Genomic DNA, 20,427 nt, shown 5'->3' with positions numbered 1-20,427 from the left:
TTACGAAAGCAACGAGCAAATCGTACTTTGGCTGCTGCTGCTGCTGAATGATTCATCAGGTCATCATCAGGATGGTTCGAGAGGCATCGGCGATGAGTCATAAAGTACGCACGCATGGAAAACAAGGCAACCCGCAACGCAACCAAAGCGTTGCATTTGCCAACGCACCCATAGGCAGCACGTGGCATGCATTCGTGGTGCGTTGGGGTTGGTGTAAAGCCGTTGATAGCAAAACATAAATTTGCAATCGCTCAAAAACCTTGCAAATGGGAAAAAAGGCTTGCAACCTTGCGAAAATGCTAAAATAAAATTGATAACCCAACGTGGCGCTCGTGAAGCCATTTTTGGGCCTGGCCTTAACAATGCATACAAACACGAACCGGTACCCTGGTAGGGCATCCTCCATAGTGCGAAGGAAATGCGTCTCGTTTTCTTTTTATTATGATATCGTCGAAAGTCCCACCCAGTTTCTCCGATAAACCACACACACACGAGAGCTGGATCGTTTTCAGCACAACGGCGAAAATAAAATTCCGACAAAACAGCAAACGATGCGAAGAAGTGTAACATGCACGCGCGCTTCACGGGTCACGAGCGAAACTTTATCACGAGCTGCATTAATTAATCATTGACGTTTATGATTCTGCGTCCCGTGTAGCCATCGTCGTCGTCGTACCTTGAATTGGGGGTGGTGGGTGACCGAACCGCCAACACCGAACGACAACCGCCAACGAAAACAATTAAATTTCTATCAAAGCCTCCCTCCATGTGCGCTGCAACACTGTGGATGCATACACGTGTGTGTGTGTGTGTGGGTGCCTTTTTCCCATTTTCCGATGCATCCCGGTGCTAGTTAAAAAGTTTTATTTCCCATCGCTCGACATCCTTTTTTTGTGTGTAGCTGTTGTTGTTGCCGCAAGTGGGCGAGATATACACTGGCAACTTTAATGAAGCACGACGGCACCGGTGACTTCTGTCGCTGCGCTTAATTGCAAACACATTCAGCCGGACACCGGGAGCCGTTTCGGAGTGTATTTTCTTTCCCTGCCACTCGAGAAGAACTTTCAGTTTAAGCTAAATATGTTGCTAATTGCTTTTGGGCGAGAAGGATGAGTTTCGTAACAAGGCGTTTCACACTCAAATTGATTGGACGCAGCGAAACGATGATAATGGCAGCGATGAACAGTAGTAGTAGTAGCCATCTAATGGTTGCAATTTTGTCTCCGTTTTCTCTCTCTGGTCGAAGAAAACTTTTATAACAAACACACAATTGGTGTTCGTTAAGCTGCTTGTATGCGTCCCGGATTTTTATTTCTGCGAGCTTAACTTTACTTTATCGTTTGAATGCTCTCTTAATGCTTACACACTGTGTTCTGTTTTAAAACAGTCATGCTTTTATGAAAATCCTCCAGGACCTCGCGGAGAGTTTAGAATGAGCTCTTTTTTGAGAGTTCCTGAAACGCCATGATGGATGAGTACTCTAAGCAGTATACATTCCATCATCACGTAGTTTGACAAGATGGTCAAATTGTGCTCATTCATCATCCCGGGACAAATTGTGACAGAAATCGTCCGGGAACAGCACTGACCGAATGACTGATATCAGAATACATCCGGAGATGGCGGCTGGTACGAAAGACTTCCCTGCGTTTAAGCTCAACTCCATTGAAGAAGGAGATAAAGTAGTCGTAATAATGTTCCTGAGCTTAAAAATAAGTAAATTTATGTTCTTCCTATTTTTAGTGACTGTTTTTACTTTGTGACAACGAGTATCCATTCCGTTAGATATTGAGAAACCTGCTCACTATCGAAGACAGGTCGTGGAACAGGTGATCGTCACTAGGAACTGGGTTGATACTCAAGGATCTCACTGAGTGATGTATTGATTATCTGTTGATCGTGGCTTTCCTGACAAGCGCACCAAGCAAAATCCATGTTGTTCTTGGGACTCAAGCATCCACGAACCATAGTTTTTCTTCCAGGACATTCTACTCGCAAAACCTTTCATTTAAAACTCCATTTTGAGGATATCGTGGATCATTGAGGACTTTGATGACTAGTGCCTCCAGGGGTAAAGATCCTCATGGAGTTTGCCATTCTGTGTGTATACTATCTAGGAGTCTATGAAGTTCAATAACCCTCTTCACGCACCTGCGCTAGATATTTCCTGGATATTACTCTCTCCGTACCCTTGAACATCACCTCAACAACAAGACAGCCTCAACTGATCACACAGCCCTGAAGAGAAATGTTCTAGAAATTCTATGGCGTCCATATCAAAATCAGTAAATTGATTTCCAACCAAATCACTTCAAACTTTAATCCGCCAGGTCAGTCTGCAGAGCTCGTGCAATCCCATGTCCGGACAAAGGCCACACCGCACCTGCAACGGCACGCGAAACAAAAACTCCTCAATGTTCCAACAACACAGGACATTACATCGATACTGACACTCCCTCCCGACGCCGTCTGCACCGCACCACCGGAGGAAATGGAATCAAGCATGCCCTTCGAGAAAACAAAGAAAACCACCATACCCAGCAGGTCTGTCTGTATTTCCAAATTCCGCAACCGCGTGCGCAATCCACTCAGCAGGGCATGGGCACGATACCACCCGAGCTGGCGTCTTTGGACCGCCCCTACCCCTAACCGTAACCCTTTGTACGCACATTTGGAAACATCCTTTTCGTCCGCCTCCGTACACTCCACCGTACCATGACAAAACTATTTCACTCCTCGAGCACCACGATGTGGCGCGCGTGCAGAGGTTGATGCGTGTTAATGTTGCGCGAGGGAATCGCGTGTCTTGCCGAAGCGCCTTCTGGTAGCTGCTAGGAATCCGTTTTGGGCACGGGGCGCCTCAAAGTACAAGTGTGGCGCATGTCAAGCCCTTACAGCGTTATGCACCTCGCGGGTCGGCTCAGTTGGGTCACTTCTGTGTGTGTGTGTGTGTGTGCTTGCCCCCGTGGTGTTAACCAGCTAATGTACCGATGATTCACCGGCGTGCGTTGCTTGGTTGCGTCTTCATGCATTTTTCGCGCACCATCCCTCCCCGTTTTTCCCTCGCAACACGGCCGGTGAAAATGGAAACGCTAACCCAGCAAACACCACGCGAAATCCAGCGTCTCCCTCTCGCTTGCTCCAGCTGGTACGGAGTGTCGGAGTATGTGTACGTTGCGCGTGATCTTCACCGGCCGAAGATCTCCCCACCACAGCACGGTCGGTCGGTTGTGTTGCGGTTGTGTCGGAGCTCGCTACGGTGGTGTGCGGCCGTTCTTTAAATATTACCTCCCGGCACACCGAAAGCATCGTTCAGTTCGGTTCCAGCGGTACAGCAGTGCAAACCTAAGCAAAGTTACCCTCAGCAGCAACAGCAGCAGCTCCGAACCGAAAGATCTCCTGCACCAACAGCAGCAGCAGCAGCAGCACAGACCAAAGAGTGTGAACCGCGTGTTCGTGATTGCTTAAATCCAGCTAAACGCAAACACCAACCCCAAACGCCCAAGGTATGCACCTGCGGACATTCGTTGCATTCGACATGCTTCCAGTCGTCGTCGTTGTGTACGTCTCCCTCAGAGATAGAGCGAGAGAAAAGTGATCCCACCAGGCAATAGTGAACCGTTTTTCCAGCTAGTTTTTGCCAAGATAACCGAGTTCGAGTCCGAAGGGGCAAAATTCCCGGGAAATCAGTAGAACTAAGAGTTTGTGAACGACGGACCGAAACCGGTTAGCGGTTGCGAAAAGGCAAAGGCATCCTCCCCCTGTAAGGAGGGATGGTGCTTATGGTGATGGTGGTGACAACCCACAGCCCTCTCTCCCGAGATCGAGTGCAAAGAAAACGCTTACGAAATCGATCATCTTTGTTCGGTGTGTACTGTACATGGTAGTGACTTGAAACTTGTTGCGAATCCGTTGCACCATCGTGCGCTCAACCAGGGTGTTCTTGGAATAGGCGTCGTCGAAGTTACGCTTCGAATGTGTGCAACCGGAAAAAAGTTCCCCCATCTCTAAGTAGAGTAGAGTTTTATAGTATCTTCATCGCAGAACCTCCACCGACATTGTAGTGTTTCGTTATCTTCTTTCACATCATTACTCATGAGATTCTCTTGTTCACCTTTTCTTGACTCCAAAAAGTAATCTCTCCTTTCATTTACCTTCCTCACGATCTATCTATCTTTTCTATGTTTTTTTTGAGAACTCCACTACGAAATTGCCAAAATTAGCCATCTCTAATCTTTCCACTTCTTCTCTTCTTTCACGTCCGCAACCTTCGCGTACTCAAAGGCATCAAGAAACAGTCGGTCGGTAGTCTGTAGGCAAAGTAGCAAAAAGTAGCAAACGATGCCACCGACCGTGCACAAGGAGACCAATTTCTCCACCACAGACCTGAAGTGGAAGGTATGTTCCGACGGTCGCTGCCCCTTGCCGGGGGCACCTAGTGATCGATGTGCTTTAACCGTTTCCCTGCTCGGTCGCTTCGGTAGCCAACTACTAAACGATAAAACGGATGGGCGAAAAGACTCAACCGCTTTCGACCCGGAAGTATAACCACTCAATGGCATGGGGGTGCTGTGTTTAAACTGATTAGTTTAGGGTTCGAATGTTTTAGTATAGTACCGCGCCTTGCTGAGCTAACCTGGTTCCTTGTTCCTTCCAAACAAACAAAAAAGTAACACATCGTAACGCTTCTTTAAACTAATTTGAATGTAACTATCTTTGCTATAGAGAAAAACAAAAACCCCATACTTAAACATTATTTACGCTAACTCTTAGCCAATTAAGTATTCGGCCCGGTGTTCGGTTGGGCCTAATCCTTGCGAAAATTGCAACGCGCCACCTAGAAAACTTCCTTCCCCCATAACAGCAACAAAGGCGTAACGGTATTTGGGTGGAAAATTCGGTTGCGATAATCAATCAAACGATCGCGCACGGTTCACCATGCGCCACCGGTGCGCATCTTCGCTGGCCTGCCCTCATTTTCGCCTGCTCGATTTACGATTTACGGCTGTGGCTTTCGCGGTTTATCTCTCTCTTCCAAGTTGTTAACGCCATAAAACGCGTGCACCATAATCATCTTTCACGCGGGAGGGGCCGCCTTTCACCCGGTGGAGGGGGAGAAAATGTTAATGGAACCAGGCAGCAGCGGAAAAATTAGCTGCTGCTGCTGCATTTTCTCCAAACTTCCACACGCTTGCGCTGCGCGGAATGGTGCTGACCTCTTTCGACGCTCGCATTAACTCGACCGGAAACAACACCGCGAGCTTCATCAGGAAACGGAATACGGCCACCACCCAGCTTTGTCCGGGCGCTTTCATATTTTTGATTTGAAATCGGCTTCGATCGGTAAGCGAAGTAGTTTTGGGCAGGTGGGGGCGTGTGTAATTGGAAGTTGGAAATTATATTTTAAACTCATCTTTCCACTTCCTGCTGTCCGGGCAAACCCATACCACGGTGCCGAATGAATATTTGACTAGCAGTGCACCCGGGCCGGCCAGGCCTTCGGAGGTGGTGCACACATAATATCCCGGAGGATTTATTTCACGGTCAGCTGCTTTTTGCGAAGCTTCAAGCTCCTAGCCCCATTATCGCCATATACGTTTCATGCAGTTCGATCGACGTGACTGAATTCGAATGAGGCGGCCGCCCAACCGGTGTACCGGAGAGGGCCAAAGCTAGAATAATTGATTGCGCGAATAATTGAACGCACGCGTGTGTACACCTAATTGTTCTGAAATGCCATATTTGCGTTTTACGTGCTTCACTTATTCCAACGGGCAGCCAAACACCCAGCGAGAAGGAAAAAGAAATTTCAAACACATAATCACGTCGATCCCTCCGCCTGACACACTCGTCGGTAAACTTTACGAACGAGCTCGGGTTTTGCAAGTAATCGATTCGAAATGCATGAGTTATTGTAGGAAGCGTTTGGGTGAGCGTTTGCCGACCGAATGCAGCGCTATAAATCTTGCACTGAAAAACCCGAACAAGTTAAGATTCCAACATCTCTTTTCGCCTCTGTTGTAACGCAGTTACAGGAAAAGAACGCGACTTACTAAAACCGCACACTCCCACAGCAAAAGCAAGTAAAAATCATCGCCCAAAAAGGGACGTAGCGAAAATAGCTTCCCACAAAACCGACCGGGGCAAAAACCGGGTATCGATCCGACACTGGACCAGTTGTGCCGCCCACTAGCCAACCAACTCCCAGAAGGAGACGGCAGAGAAATTGCAAACTATCATAAATTTAAATAGAAACATCCTGGTCGAGAACTTGTTTACAACGCGGCAACAACGGTGGCGCGGAGCTCGGTGGTGCAGGACGTTTCGGGGAATAGCTTGCGAAAGCGTTGGCGTTTTTGGTGTGGTATGTTGAATACTTTGCTCACCATCTACTACATCCTGTGCCGCTTAGCCTGCGTTGTCCAGTGAGGAGTGGAGTTTTGCTACTGACAGCGTTAGCTCTTGTCCACCAGTCGGAACTTTTCGTTTTCCGAGAGTGTAATGTATGTTGGTATCCTTTTGGGAATAGCCAGCCAGCTAAAAGTTACAAACAGAAAGATAGTTATTAGTACACTGTTTAGCGACGCTAGTTCAAAACTTACTTACCTTTCAATGGCGCCTTTCATTGAGATGTCCAGCATACAATGGAATCGGTCGCTCCACGCCCAAAGTTTCATGGACAGATTGCGTTAGCCTAAGGTGAAGAGTATCATCTGCTGGCCACTTCAGGGTCTTTCATCAAGGTTTTCTCCCCGCGCCCCTCCTAATGCTTCTTCACTCCACCTCACCAATTACGATGGATGTCTCGTTCGTTAGCAAATAGGGTCATCAGCAAGTGCCCCACAGCTCAACGACTCCATTAGGCAAACGATAGAAATGAGTGACCGAATAAATCCCACGATGAAAAGCGCCACCCGGGAGGACTTGGTACGCCTTCCAAGGGCTTTCCCAAAGTTCCAAAGTCTCTTTCTGTGTGTGTGTGTGTGTGTGTCTATGTTTCTTTTTGTCGGAATTGACTTTCGCTAGCCCAAAACTTGCGCCGCACCGGTAACGAGATGCTCGACCGAACAAATGGCAACATACGAGTACAGCGAGTCATACCGGCAGCCTCCCTTTCCCTGTACATCTCGAGTATGGGTGGAACGACAAACAGAAAAAAAAGCCAGCCCTCACAGCTTGTCTTGTTGCATAACTTTCACCAGGGCCTACCACAGGCCCTCACTCGGAGGCTCGTAGGCTTGTCGTTACTCCCACCGCCGGCCGGTGTCTCTTGCTCACCCGTTTTCTATCGTCATCATTATCGTCATGTGGAGGGAGGCACGGCGCAAAAGTGCAAGTGGGAAAATATTACGAAAGCCCCCTCATTACATTCGTCGTCGTACACAGACAGCCATTCCCGGTTTGTAGCAGCAAAAGTCGCCCTATTTTCTATCGCGTGATCTGTGTTGCTCTCTCGCTCGCTCGCCACACATGTGTAGGCCCCTTTAACCTAGTGCCCGCCAACCTAGCGCGTTCTATTACGGTAAGTGCTTTTTCCCGTTTGGCTTACCACATCCGTTATCGCCTTGGTGCCGAACGAAAATCATCCGTCGGAGCGTGGCGCAGTCGAAGAAAAATACGAGCATACGGATGTTGCCAACTCTTTGCTAGACATCAGAACCTAACCCCTAGCTGTCATCCTTTTGCTGATGATGATGATCATGGTACGTTTTATACATTCTTTCTGTCTGCGTGTGTGTGTGTGTGTGTGACCTTTGTAGTCCTGCGTCAAGCCCTTGGGAAGATTTATGCACACAAACAGATTACACCGTGCCCAGAGTGTCCTTCCGGGGAGATAGCGTGGACTTGAATGAATCAAACTTGAGCGAGGGGTCAGCTCAATCTCAAAACCCGTCACCGGTTCGGGATGAAGAATTAAATGAAAATTTCAAATATTCATTGACTCTCTTCAAGACAAACCAACCCCCCTCCGCCCCTAAATTTGCTAATTTTATCTTCAAGCTCGCACCACTATAATCGCTTCCCTCGTACCGCGAAAAAAACCGTACGATAAACTTTTCCAAGGTTATGTGGTCTTCATTTCGCATCACTCACCACCGGATACCTCCTGGCACGCTCGCCCGTTTTTTCCCCCAAACCTTCACCGTCTAATGGATCTAAAATGGGTGCTGAAGTGCAGTGATAGCCACTTGAGGCGAGAAAAATTAAGACAACCATTTCCTGAGGGTGTTAATTAAGGAGTAAATTGCGTTCAGCCGGCAAAGGATAGAGTCGGTACAATCGAGCGAAAAAAAAAAACAAGAAACTGGAGCGAGAAATAGCTCTTCCTCACTACCTGTTCTTTTTTTTCGTACAGTTGATAATTAAATCGGATAAAAAAAAAACATGGGAAAACATTGTGCGAAGCAGCAGAGAAGCGATTGACGCGCATTTTCAACGCTTTCGTGCATCGTTCGATTGCCGAAGTAATGCCATCTGCTGCCGCTGCTGCTGCCAGCTTTAGAGTTTCTAACGTTCGAATTCGAAAACTACTCCAGCTCAATTAGGGGTCGGTTTGCGCTCACTTTCACCCGCTTTATCGGGTGATGGTGGAGATTTATTTCATTTCTTCCACGTGCGTCATCGTCTTCTTCGCTTTTAATGATCAGCATCTAACAATCAGCATTACGTGGTGGGGTTATGAAACAGTAATAAAACTTCAAATTAACCCAACCTGTCTGTCTGTGTCCACGCTGTGTGTAGTTGCCCAACGGTCAACCTTACCTCAATGGACAAGATGATGAATAAATCTTTGCTTGAAATTGTTTCTCAAAACAGCACCACAGCGAGCTGCTTTGCGTCATCGCCCGGCCGGTTGGCACAGTGCGTTTGTTTTATGTGCATCTTTTTCCTTCGTGTCGTGCAAAACTGGCGCAACTCACGCTGAATGATGAGAAATAGCACAGCATTAATGATAATTTAGTTTTGTTTCCTCTTAGCCTTTTTTTTCTCTCCTGCAGCCTTCTTTTAAGAGCTGAATGTCCACAGAGCTTTACAACAACAAAAAAGTGCTCTGGAAAATTCGAGTGTCTGCATTTGAAGGTCCCCTTGCGAGAGGGTTTCTTGATAAGGTTGGACGTTTGGTGCCTTTTTTTGTTTCCCAGTGCTTCGTTGCGAAAGTTCAACTTTGACACGGGTTGCGGACAACGCTCGGACCCGTCGGAATGATCGACGAAACCATTCCGTCACTGCTCGGTGCTCGGCCGACCTCCCGAAGGGGATATTCGTGTTGACATTGATTTAATAATCTAATTTACTGAACCGCAGTCGAAAAATATCTTTCCCATTTCTCGACTCTAAGTCCATATGGCAACAGTTTCGTTTCCGTCGGACGGGAGCTGGTTTCCGGTTTTTGCATAGGCCTGCGATCATTTTTTTTTCGGTTCCGAGACCGGTTTTACCGTCCATCATCCGAGGTGGACCGTCCCCGAAGTCAATGTCAACGCGAGCGAGAAATTAAATTGGGCGACAAAAAACAAAAAAAAAAACCCGGCGGTTATTTGCCTCTCCAAGATTAGAAACGGGACATTCACAAAATCGGGCGCACTCACACACATGACAGAAGACCGTGAAGAGGTTTACAAATGATGCTTGAAGCGTGAAGAATCCGAAAAGTAAACACATAACGGCACGGTCAATGGTTGAATAATCTCTTCACGCATCGCAAGCATGAAGTAAATTACTAACCTTCACAAACTCTCACACAAACACAAGTAGCAAATTAAGGTAGGCCAAGCAGTCGATCACGCCCTCTAAACGAGTGTCGTTTGCGATCTGTCAAAAGCTTGTCAAAAACGTAGTGATAGTGTTGATGGGTTAAGAAGCTCATATAAAATGTATACCAAATTTGAAGCGGACGAGCCACGATTGCGACTCCGACACTCCGACAGCTTTCTAGCGTTACATGCATAATTGCAGCAACGCTCTTTTACACGATCTCGCTGTTGTGCTCCCCACCGAGCTGGAAGAGTATTGCGCGATCGTGGCTTTCGCGGTATGATTCGATGTTTGGAACTACCTGTTTGGTGTTTGTATAGGCGGTGATGTATTTCTTTTTTTCCCCCCATCCTCCCCAACTCAAGAAAAACACACCACTTTTTCCCTTCCAACAGTTACTGCATCATAGCTCGGTATCGGTTGCGCTTATTTTACGTCGCTCTTGTTTAGGGTACTAGGTTTCTGGTTTTGATTCTTCAACCCAGCAACTGCCCCGCCACGATCGGCTACCGTGTTCCATTCTTGGGTTGGAAAGCAGGTGATTGCATAAAGCCCACAGCAGCACACCACTACCACTGGAGAAAATTCAATTCGAAAGGTCTCGCGTTAGATGCGAGCCCGCGTGTTGATTAAGGCTGGGGCATCCCATCCAACCCATCGACCAAAAAGCCCAACGAAGCCAATACATACCAGGCAGGGCGACCACTACTGCTAGTTATGTTGTTTGCCGGTTTCGTTTCAATGAGCGCCGCGACTTGGTGTTGCGGCACCAGACCTTTGGCGATGCTTGCTGTGAAGCGAGTGTCAGCCACAAGCCCGTGACGGCGGTGTGTACGGCTGGCACAGCTGAGGCGAATTTTCTTTCCGAAGGAAAGGGCCCTCGGTCGGTTGGTGTGGTCGTTGCGTTACCGAAAGCCCGCACGTAATTGGAACTATTCGAACGCGATTTCCCGGCCAACTTTAACCAGCGACTGCTCTCCCTCCCTCTCTCCCTTTCAATCTCTCTTCTCTCTCTCCTCTCACGAGCCGTATGATTTGGGTTCGTATGTTTGACTTGGCGCGTAATTAATGGCTTCGGCTTCGAGCTTCAAGCAACTGTGTTGTGTGTTGTCGGTCTACTGCACAGGAAGCAGTCGCGTGATGAGCTAATTGCTTCCTACGCTCGAAACCACAAGCCAACCCCAGCTTTCTTCCCTTGCCTTGCGAACAAAGTCAACACGAAAGCAGGTCCGAATCTCTCGGCTCCGTAAGCATATTATGCAGTCGGTATTGTATGTACGAGACGGGTGTTTAGCACGCTACGCATTGGAGGGATCTGGATGCTTGGAAACGTAATTCTAGCTGCCTTATATGCATGATCAATGTCTTAATCTAATCCGTGCGAAGATAACGATAACCAGCTTCTTCATATCTTGAACTTTGGAACGGTCTAACATCGAAGTTGTCTTTCCGCCCACTCCAACGCAGATGTCTCTGATCCAGCCATCCGGTGAGCTGAGCGCTAAGATCAAGGAGGAGCTGCGCGAGCCGGCAAACCCTGCCGACATTGAGCGCGACATCGGCATCATCCGCGAGTGGCTGAGCAAGCAGCCGCATCTGCCCAAGGACATGGACGATGCCCGTCTGCGCACCTTCCTGCGCGGCTGCAAGTTCAGCCTGGAGCGCGTCAAGCAGAAGCTGGACATGTACTACACCATGCGCAATGCCGTCCCGGAGTTCTTCACCGAGCGTGACGTTAGCCGTGCGGAGATGGCCGAGGTGCTGAATGTGATGTAAGTGTGCCCCCCTGCAAAGTATCGGTGTTCTTCAGCCTAGCTAACCGTTGCTTCTCCCCAACACAGCCATATGCCACCGCTACCGGGTCTGACCCCGAACGGTTGCCGTGTGGTGATGCTGCGCGGTACCGATAAGGACATCGCCACCCCGAACGTTGTCGAGTCGATGAAGGCGACGCTCATGATCGGCGACATCCGTCTGGCGGAGGAATCGGTCGGTGTGGCCGGTGATGTGTACGTGCTGGATGCCAGCGTGGCCACCCCGACGCACTTCGCCAAGTTCACGCCGGCGCTGGTCAAGAAGTTCCTGATCTGCGTGCAGGAAGCGTACCCAGTGAAGCTGAAGGAGGTGCACGTCATCAACGTGTCGCCGATCGTCGACACGATCGTCAACTTCGTCAAGCCCTTCCTGAAGGAGAAGATCCGCGAGCGTATCCACATCCACAGCAACATCGAGGATCTGTACAAGTACGTGCCGAAGGCGATGCTGCCGAGCGAGTACGGCGGCGATGCCGGCTCGTGCAAGGACCTGAACGATGCGTGGCGCGCCAAGATGGGCGAGTACACTGCCTGGTTCAAGGAGCAGGAAGCCTCCAAGGCCAACGAGTCGCTCAGACCGGGCGCACCAAAGACCGCCGATGAGCTGTTCGGCATGGACGGCACCTTCCGACAGCTGACCATCGACTAAGCGGCCAGCCCGAGTCATACCAAGGGTTTGGAACGTCCGGCTTCCAAACTCCATCATCCACCGATGCTACGTCATGAACCCGCTTCGAATCATCTCATTAAGTGTGTTCACCTGCCAACTCCGAAGCTTCTCTCGTAGCAGCAGCTCGGTAATGGACAAGGGACACAAGCATAACGAAAACATCGAAAAAAAGATCCATCCTCTTCCCATTTATTTTTCAACCCCCCTTCATCTACGTCACATAATCATGTTTTTTTTGCGTGTAGTGTTAGTAACGAAAAAATCCTAATTCTCATTCGTATATCTCCTTACTACCGCTACAAACTACCCTCCCAAGTAAGTGTGATCCTTTTCGTGCGCTTCCGGTGCTTCGGTGCCAGGTTCCGGCGCACGAGAAGGTATGAATTCGATTCGGAGAATTGTCTAAAAAAGATTTCAAGACTTATAAAGTCGGCCGCTGTAGTGATGCTCAAGGAAATGAAACGGAAAGTGATCATTCCACCGTACCGGGTGTGATGGCGTGGCGTGGTAACCCTCATAACCCTGCGCCATCCTTCCGCCGTACCTTTCTTCGTTTTGTTTTGCACGCTCTCTCGTACTCGAGAATTGAGATTTTTCCTGATTACTCATTAATATAAGCAAAAAAAAGTCAATTTTGTTACAGTTTGTTGTATTGCGTATTGCTATTAAAGACTTTCTTGTTTAAAAGGAATCCAAGACTGTGTGCCTTCTTACTAACTGTAGTGCAGAGTATCCGAAAACAAGTCAAACGGAGTGTTGTAAATCATTTATGAAGATTCTCAGAACTGCTCCAATCCAGCTCCACCTTTAAACGGCACCGTACCGTGGTGTTTAAATTTCTTAAAACCACCTTCGAAGCATTTATTGACTCTAATTTGCTCCAATTATATTCTTACCTTAACCCGCTTGTACGCAACCCTTGCCCGTTATCGATGGTCTGCCATCAAAAGGCGGGATTATTTTGACCATTTAACCACCTCCGCAGAACCGAGCCGAGAACGGTCCGGACCTGACCTGACCCCTTTAAATTATGCATGCATAATTTGACAATTAATACCCACGGCAAGGTAGGTACCGTCCGGAATGCCCGGGAGCAAGATGTGCTCCAAAGAAAGGGGGCCCTAAATTTGTCACGGCAACAGAAAGCGAAGAATAAATAATTCACACAGATCCTCCAGATCGGAAAGTCATAAAGAATGGGCGATGATAAAAAGGTAAGTTGTTCGGGTAGAAGTTGGGCTGTTTTGTGTGAGACTTCGGTGTAGGTAGCTGCACAATGTGGCGGTCTAGCAGTGAGGACGATCAGACGCTTTCGTTGAACTTCCGGATGCTCGAAAGGATACTGAGGTTCGTGGCCGTGTGGCCCACGGACTACAATCCGTACCTGCCGAAGTATCTGCGCGGTCGATACTTTCTCTCGGAGCTGATCGACACGTGCTATCTGCTGTTCTGGTTCTTCATCTGCGTGCATATCGCTGCGTTTCACATCGTCTCGATAGTCGTCATGGATCTCAGCTATGACGAGCTGTTTCTCACCCTGATCACCACCAGCATCTACTCGATCATGACGCTGCTGAGCTTGTACCTGCGGCTGTACGAGTCTAACGTGCGGCAGCTGTACGAGTTTACGACTCGTCACTTTCGCAAGCGTTCGGCCGCGGGTGTCCACTACATCTCGATCAGCTTCCAGCATTCGGGTTACCAATCGGTACCAGTTCTGGTGGCTGATCATCTGTGTGCTCGGTACGATGCACTGGGCAATCTATCCGATTCTGTCCCAGGAACGTACGCTACCCTTTCCCTGCTGGTATCCGGTCGACGTCCAGCAGTCTCCGATGTACGAGCTGGCCTACATTTTTCCAGGTGCTGGGACAGCTGCAGGTGAGCCTTGTGTATGGGCTGGCCGGAGCACTCTTCATGGTGTTTGTGTTCATGACCTGCAGTCAGTTCGATATGCTGTGCTGTAGTCTGACAAACATCCGCCAGTCGGCCATGATCCTGAACGGACACTATCGGCAGGAGCTGCGCCAACAGCAGGACAGCCACGAGCTAGATACACGCGAGTACGTTCTCAAGGAGATATTCCGGGAGGACCTGGACAGTGTGCAGCCAACCAAGACCGCCTTCGAAGCTCGACCAACTCTCCCCATCCCAAAGCTACCTCATGGAACTCTCGCCAGAGCTGACGTGCGTTCTCGAGGACTGCATTAAGCATCATTTGCTCCTGCTTCGCTTCTGTCAACTGCTCGAAAGCTGCTACCATCCCTACATCCTGTTGAAACTGTTCCAGATACTGCTGCTACTGTGCTTTCTATCCTTCATGGCAACGGTGGTAAGCATCCCCTCCACTCCAAATCCTTCCCTCCAGAAATCCAATCAAAATTCCTTCCATTCATTAGTTGCACCCGTTGAGTAAGTGTACTTAAACGCACACCCACAGAATCAGAACCCACATCGAATGACGTTCCGGTTCAGTGCAGAGTATTTTACACTTAAACACACACACACACACACACACACACACGCAGTCACACAATTGGTCGCCTTTTTCTTTATCCAACATTTTGCAGGAAAGTTTGTCGACAATGAAATTAATTAACGTCCTCGAGTACTTCATGCTCACAATGACGGAACTGTATCTGTACTGCTTTCTCGGCCAGATCCTCATGAATCAGGTACGAGGGTGCTCGTGGTGGCGTTGGTGGTCTGATTTATGTTCTGATTTGTACGTTGGCATGTGTGCGTGAACACTTCACTGTCGATTTCAGGGCTTCAAGGTGGGCGACGCCCTGTGGAAGTCTCCATGGCATCTGTGCGGGGCTTCCTATCGCCGTCGCATGTTGATTATCCTGATGAATGCTCAGCGCCCGGTACGGTTGACTGGTTTGAAATTGTACGAGTTGAATCTGGAAACATATTATACGGTATACTTCGGTACCTTAGAGATGCTTTTGCCGACTTGGTCTTGGTAACATATGGCTTCGTTTATCCTTTTTGTACAGGTCCTGAAGGCGGCATTTTCGTACTACACCATTATAAAAAAGTTTCGTTAAAATGTTGTTCAGTATACTTAAAACTCAGATACAAATTTCATCTAAAGAGTGAGCTAGTTTCACATTAGACAAATAAATAGCTAACCCACAAAATAGCCAATCAATATCCAACCACCACAGCCGGATCCATCCTTTCGCATTAAACGAACCGACATTTCATCAAACATCATCCGCATCCGACACCATTTCCTACACCATTTACTTCAATCTCTACACCTCAGCAGGAAGGGGTTTTCCTAACCTCACACAGTATCTGATTTTAATGAACGGTTCAGTTAAGCACTCTAGAGCTCAGGATTTTATGTACGGTATTATCCTTCGTCAAAAAGCTCAAAAGGGAAACCCGAAAGATCATTTTTCTTCCCTTCACACTCATACGGCCACACACGCACACACGGGTCTCACACGCACGGCATACCTTTCAGTTGAGTGGAAAGCTGAAACAGGGCACGCATTCCTCTAACGCTTTTCCAAAAAACTGTTTCATGACTAAATTTCCCTTCCCGATCAACACGATTCCGAATTCTGCTCTCCGGACTGCGCTCGACGGAGATTCCCCAATGGATGGATGTGCTCGGAATTCGTAGCGCCCCCCCGGCTTCATTGATTCCGAGCACGTGTCATCCCGTCGGAGACATCATCGTCGAACATGGAATAAAGCACAACTCCCATTACAATTTCGCCCTTGCGCATGAAAGGTTGGCCAAATCAACGTCCGAACATTAAAGTCATCACAAGGATGAAAAGGGGGAAGATGGTGATGATGCTGGAAGATATAATCATCAGAATCATTTCTTCCATGAAAACAGTGAAGCAGAGAAGGACGTTTTTTGAAGAAGACAAGAAAAAAAAACGGGAATTTCTAGATGTTTTTAATTAAATGCTACGGAGCCATAGTTTTCGGATGAAGACATTCTTTGATGTTTTCATGTAGCGTACTGTTATTGAAGAAGTTCTGCTTGTAAGTTCATCGCAGTTCCAGATCGGTTTGGGTTATGAAGTTGAGAAATGAGTTTAGAGTTCTCTTTAAGCGTGGCCTCATCTGACAGCTCGTGAGCGTTTTGGCGAATAAAAACACACTCATGATGGGCCCTAGCATAATGTGTAACAAAGAACCCACACTCATCTTTATCCTGACCAACATTGAAAATAGTCTTCTCTTATCACTGAACATTACCCAAGCAATGTATTTTGGAGTATAATAAAGACCATTGCACAACCATTTTGATTTTTTTTTACCTGCTTCATACTGAGTAATGATTAAGTAGTGGGTTACGGAACTGCTTCCGAAATGAAAATTTTTCCACGTGGAACAATGCAGCGTACCAACGTGGTGGTCCTTGCAGCTTCAGTGAGACACTCCAAAGTTATTCTTTTAACGATCCTTTGTATGTGCTCCCACGTGGTTGACTGTTCCGAGTTTGTGCTCTGCAGTCAGCAGCGTGGCTTCACGATTGGCTTGCGGCAATGCATTGACATTTCGTGGTTGACGTTTTTTTTGTGTACAGCGGTACGAGCACAAAAGCTTTGCCGTACATTGTGTATCGGCATTGAATAGCGTCAGGCTATCGCGGGATGAAAAGCTCCATACAATGTTAATGTTAGTTTTCCGAAGGGAAAACTGATGAATGATGGGTATCATTGTTACGTTTTTTTTTGTTTGTTTTGCATACACTATACATCACCTTCTCTTATTTTCTAAGGGTAGCAAATATTGTAAAAGAAAGACAGTACAAGGGTACAACTAATCATGATTATCGCAAGATATCCCCCCCGACAGGTCGCTTCCCGACCCAAAACGCCGAACGCCGTATTTAACATGCCAAATTGCTCTGAAAATATTTGCCCTAAAGTCTTCGTTATCTCGACACTGCTAAACACCTTCCTTTAAAGGCTATTTACGTCCGACGACCTCCACCACCGCTTCGCAAGGACACAACACCGCTCAGTCGTCCGCAAAAATTTGCTGTCTAGCTTTTCTCCCGCAACTCCCAGGACTGAATGCTGTTTGCTCTTCGTTTGCTAACACTTTGGTAAACTTGGCTCCAGAAACTTTCTCTTCACCGAACTTCTTCTTCTTCTGCTGCTGCTGCCTCATCCCGTAAAGGTCGATGATTTTCCGGGACGATAATTTGGTGCGTTAATTTATACACCCCAAAAGTGGGCTTTGGAATGGGGAGTGAAGATGGAGAAGCCCACCCACCCCCAACCAGCTGAAGAGAGGAGAAGCGGAAGTACGCATAGACCGGTCCGCCAAAAACCTTTGGGTGAATTGGTGCTTCGGTAAACAGAGTTCGTTGTACCCTGCTGGAAAAGCAAACAGAAACACGCAGCAGGAAAATGCTTAACTGTGACGTGATGCTTTTGAACTTCACCAAATCCTCCGCTATCAGCACCAGGATATAAAAGACACATCGGTCGAACGGGTCTCGGCCATCTCTCTCGCTTTGTCTCGCTTTGTCTCGCCATATCGCCAAGGATACAGTGCGACACGAGTTTTCCGGTCGACCGCCTGCCCGACGGATTTCATGCTTCGCAAGCCTGAAACAACAAAATTATGAGACAGCTGGCCGTACTCGTATTATCTTGCATCCACAAAACCATCCCTTTGCCCTTGTGCTCGCAGATACTATTTCCCCGTTCCAACAACGATAGATAGACGACAGGAGATGGACGCGACAAATAAAATTTACACACAAACAACTATCCTTCGGTGGCAGTTTGCTCAGCCCAGTCCGTCAGACACCCGGTGGTGTTTTTCGGTTTATTATTTCCTTGCCGAGCGAAAGTCGGACAACGTTACTGGGGCCCAGCTTAAACTTTAATTAGAATCAAAGCACATTTGCTAGCGCGTCAGTAGCACACCACACAAGCGTGGCGATAGGAAGGCTAGCCCGGCTGGACTGATCCGGCTTCATCTAACTACAACAGACCCGTGTCGTCGTTCGTGGCATACTCGGTGTTCTCGTAATAACGATGAATTATTAAAGCAGATTAATTAATTTCCATCTTCTTTGCTAAGGTATTTCGGTCTCGGTCCGGGGATCCTAGCTGGCTCTCACTACTACCTCAAACCACCAGGGCGCGATGCTGCGTTGTATGTGTGCCGTTGAGAACGTGGTGAAAGCAATGGCGTTTTAAAATACACCATTTGTTCCCGTCACAGCACAACAGCAGCGAGTGACAAAGCTTTCACGAGGGCTTTAATAAATTGCATATAAACTTCAGCAAATTCAATTGACCGGAAATAACTTGCTCTCAGTTATTGGCTATACATTCTATGGGTGATTTTACTCAATTAAATCTTGATTCGGGGATTGCATGCTCAGAAACTGAAAAGGTTGTTAAAGCAGTCCTTCCTCGAAATTCCTCAATAAGAGAGATTGAAAATTGATCGTAGCGCCTTAAATATTAAATTAGGCAGTAGTACACTAAGAATATTTTTGGATTTTTAATCTCAATATATTTTTCGCAAAAATAAAATTATTTAATAATGCAAAGCTACGAATATCAATTATCTTTTTGATTTCATTCATTAAGCTATGTTATACATTCTGCCAGAAAAAGCTCAGCGAAATGCGCCTAAGGTAGGCAATCCGCATCACATGCAACACAAAGCACTATGGCACAGTGAACGGTCATGCGAGCAGTAATCGAGAATTGTAAATTTAATTACTCAAAAAGCCACAAAATTTTAAAATTACTCACAATTTTGCTTTGTAGTTAAAAATACGCTCCATTCTTTCAATAAATATTCCTTCTAATAAATCATCGTCTCAATACAAAATAAAGCTTAGAAGTCTTCGATGTGCTCTTGGGGTTTGCTGCTGTGTATAATCAATACAGTCATATCGAGTTTTAGCCAATCCAATCATTCAGTGATTCAATAAATAACTTATTAGTTATTATTCCATTCTACAAAATTTAAAAAAATATCAAATTAGGAAAAGGTATTGAATTTTTTAATTTTATTCATGATGAACGGCCTAACCGTATTGCTGTATTGAAATTATTGATCTTAAATTCTTTTTTCTTTTTTGTAAAACCACAGCCAGGTAGAGCGAAACCACAACCACATTAGCTTCTGAGTTATGGACTGTGCCTAAAACTGATCAACTTCCCTGTGTAGCGTTCGTGAGGAAGATGTAGAAAAAAGCCTTTTAATCCCATATGCGTGGAAGAACAAATCAAGGAGTCACTACAATGACGAGGTATGATCTGTATACACTATATTACATCAAATTAAACTCCCTAGGCTCCGCTCGTCACACTTCTCTGTCCGTCTTCAAACAGAAAAACCAAATGAACAGAGAAGGCATGATAGTCACCAGCCGAGGTGGAGTAATGACGTTGATGCGTCCGCCAGAAAGGTCGGAATATTGGATTGGCAGACGATGGCGCTAGACCGTGAGCGGTGAGAGCGAGAACTTCTGCAGCAGACCTAGAGCTAAGTGAACGGTCAACGGTCGAATATTTAAGTATACGACCTGGACAATATTTGATCCTGATACCTATCCCGTCATTGATCCCAGCATTCTGGTTGATGGTCAAGCACTCATCGCGGTAATAAAACAAATTAATTACCGCTGTGGAGATTGAATGCCCACAGTAAAGTATTGAGAACGAAACGATTCAAGAAACATAAAAAAGCAATTAAATCTAACCGTTCCAGATTGAACAGCCAACGGTCAACATTAAGTTAATCCCACTGCTTCGTTGTTTTTTTTTCGCTGCTTTTAATCAAGCTTCCACCAGAAACGGTCTCTGACCAGCAAGTCACGATCACACAATCAATGTCAGATTTACTATCGGGAATACCGCCAACGTGCTGGATTTGTTTATTTACTATTGGAAATACCTATTGATCAACAGGAGCCCAACATACGCCTCTCACCGTACCACAATCGGTAGCAGACGAAGATTGACGGAGCGTTGATAACGAAATTAGCTTCTCCGGTGGCAGAAGTTTCGCATGCGTTGCACGAAACTCCGTGACTCTCGCACCGGGGATGCCACGGCAGTGCAGCAACATCATCTCACTCTTCTCACGTGTCCATTCGCTTGCCGTTTGATGTTGATTAAACAAATGCACCTAGTATGCAGCATGAGGAGGGCGTTGGTTGGGAGGTTGGGA

General features: G+C 47.1%; 3 protein-coding genes across 6 annotated transcripts in view; 2 read left to right on the top strand and 1 right to left on the bottom strand.

Moving 5' to 3' along the window:
- LOC118508259 (cytochrome P450 4c21-like) overlaps window positions 1-20,427 on the bottom strand; it is an 81,740-nt gene that overhangs the window by 29,022 nt on the left and 32,291 nt on the right. The gene's annotated exons all lie outside the window — the stretch shown is intronic.
- Window positions 3,311-12,931, top strand: LOC118508263 (alpha-tocopherol transfer protein-like). 2 transcript variants are annotated; one of them, XM_036047893.1, is made up of 4 exons: window positions 3,311-3,506; window positions 4,285-4,398; window positions 11,224-11,528; window positions 11,598-12,931. In XM_036047893.1, exons 2-4 carry the CDS (start codon window positions 4,342-4,344, stop codon window positions 12,217-12,219), a joined length of 984 nt encoding a protein of 327 aa, XP_035903786.1. In that variant the 5' UTR covers window positions 3,311-3,506; window positions 4,285-4,341; the 3' UTR covers window positions 12,220-12,931. The 2 variants fall into 2 exon arrangements, with proteins under 2 accessions (XP_035903786.1, XP_035903787.1); XM_036047894.1 differs by lacking the exon at window positions 4,285-4,398.
- On the top strand, window positions 13,069-16,267 carry LOC118508262 (odorant receptor 83a). The gene is given in 7 exon segments (XM_036047892.1): window positions 13,069-13,927; window positions 13,929-14,096; window positions 14,098-14,364; window positions 14,366-14,572; window positions 14,811-14,915; window positions 15,009-15,164; window positions 15,243-16,267. Coding segments are annotated over 7 exon segments (1,365 nt in total). The 5' UTR covers window positions 13,069-13,516; the 3' UTR covers window positions 15,294-16,267.

This window comes from Anopheles stephensi, chromosome 2 (genome assembly GCF_013141755.1).
Source record: "Anopheles stephensi strain Indian chromosome 2, UCI_ANSTEP_V1.0, whole genome shotgun sequence".
NCBI lineage: Eukaryota > Metazoa > Arthropoda > Insecta > Diptera > Culicidae > Anopheles > Anopheles stephensi.
Note: the sequence above shows the minus strand (reverse complement) of the source record. Positions and strands in the feature narration are given on the sequence as shown.

Bases quoted from the DNA above. Each gene is read 5' to 3' on its own strand.
- LOC118508263 (XM_036047893.1), top strand. From the start codon at position 4,342: ATGCCACCGACCGTGCACAAGGAGACCAATTTCTCCACCACAGACCTG. The intron at 4,399-11,223 runs GTATGTTCCGAC...ACTCCAACGCAG, and splicing joins CCACAGACCTGAAGTGGAAG to ATGTCTCTGATCCAGCCATC. The intron at 11,529-11,597 runs GTAAGTGTGCCC...TCCCCAACACAG, and splicing joins GCCGAGGTGCTGAATGTGAT to CCATATGCCACCGCTACCGG.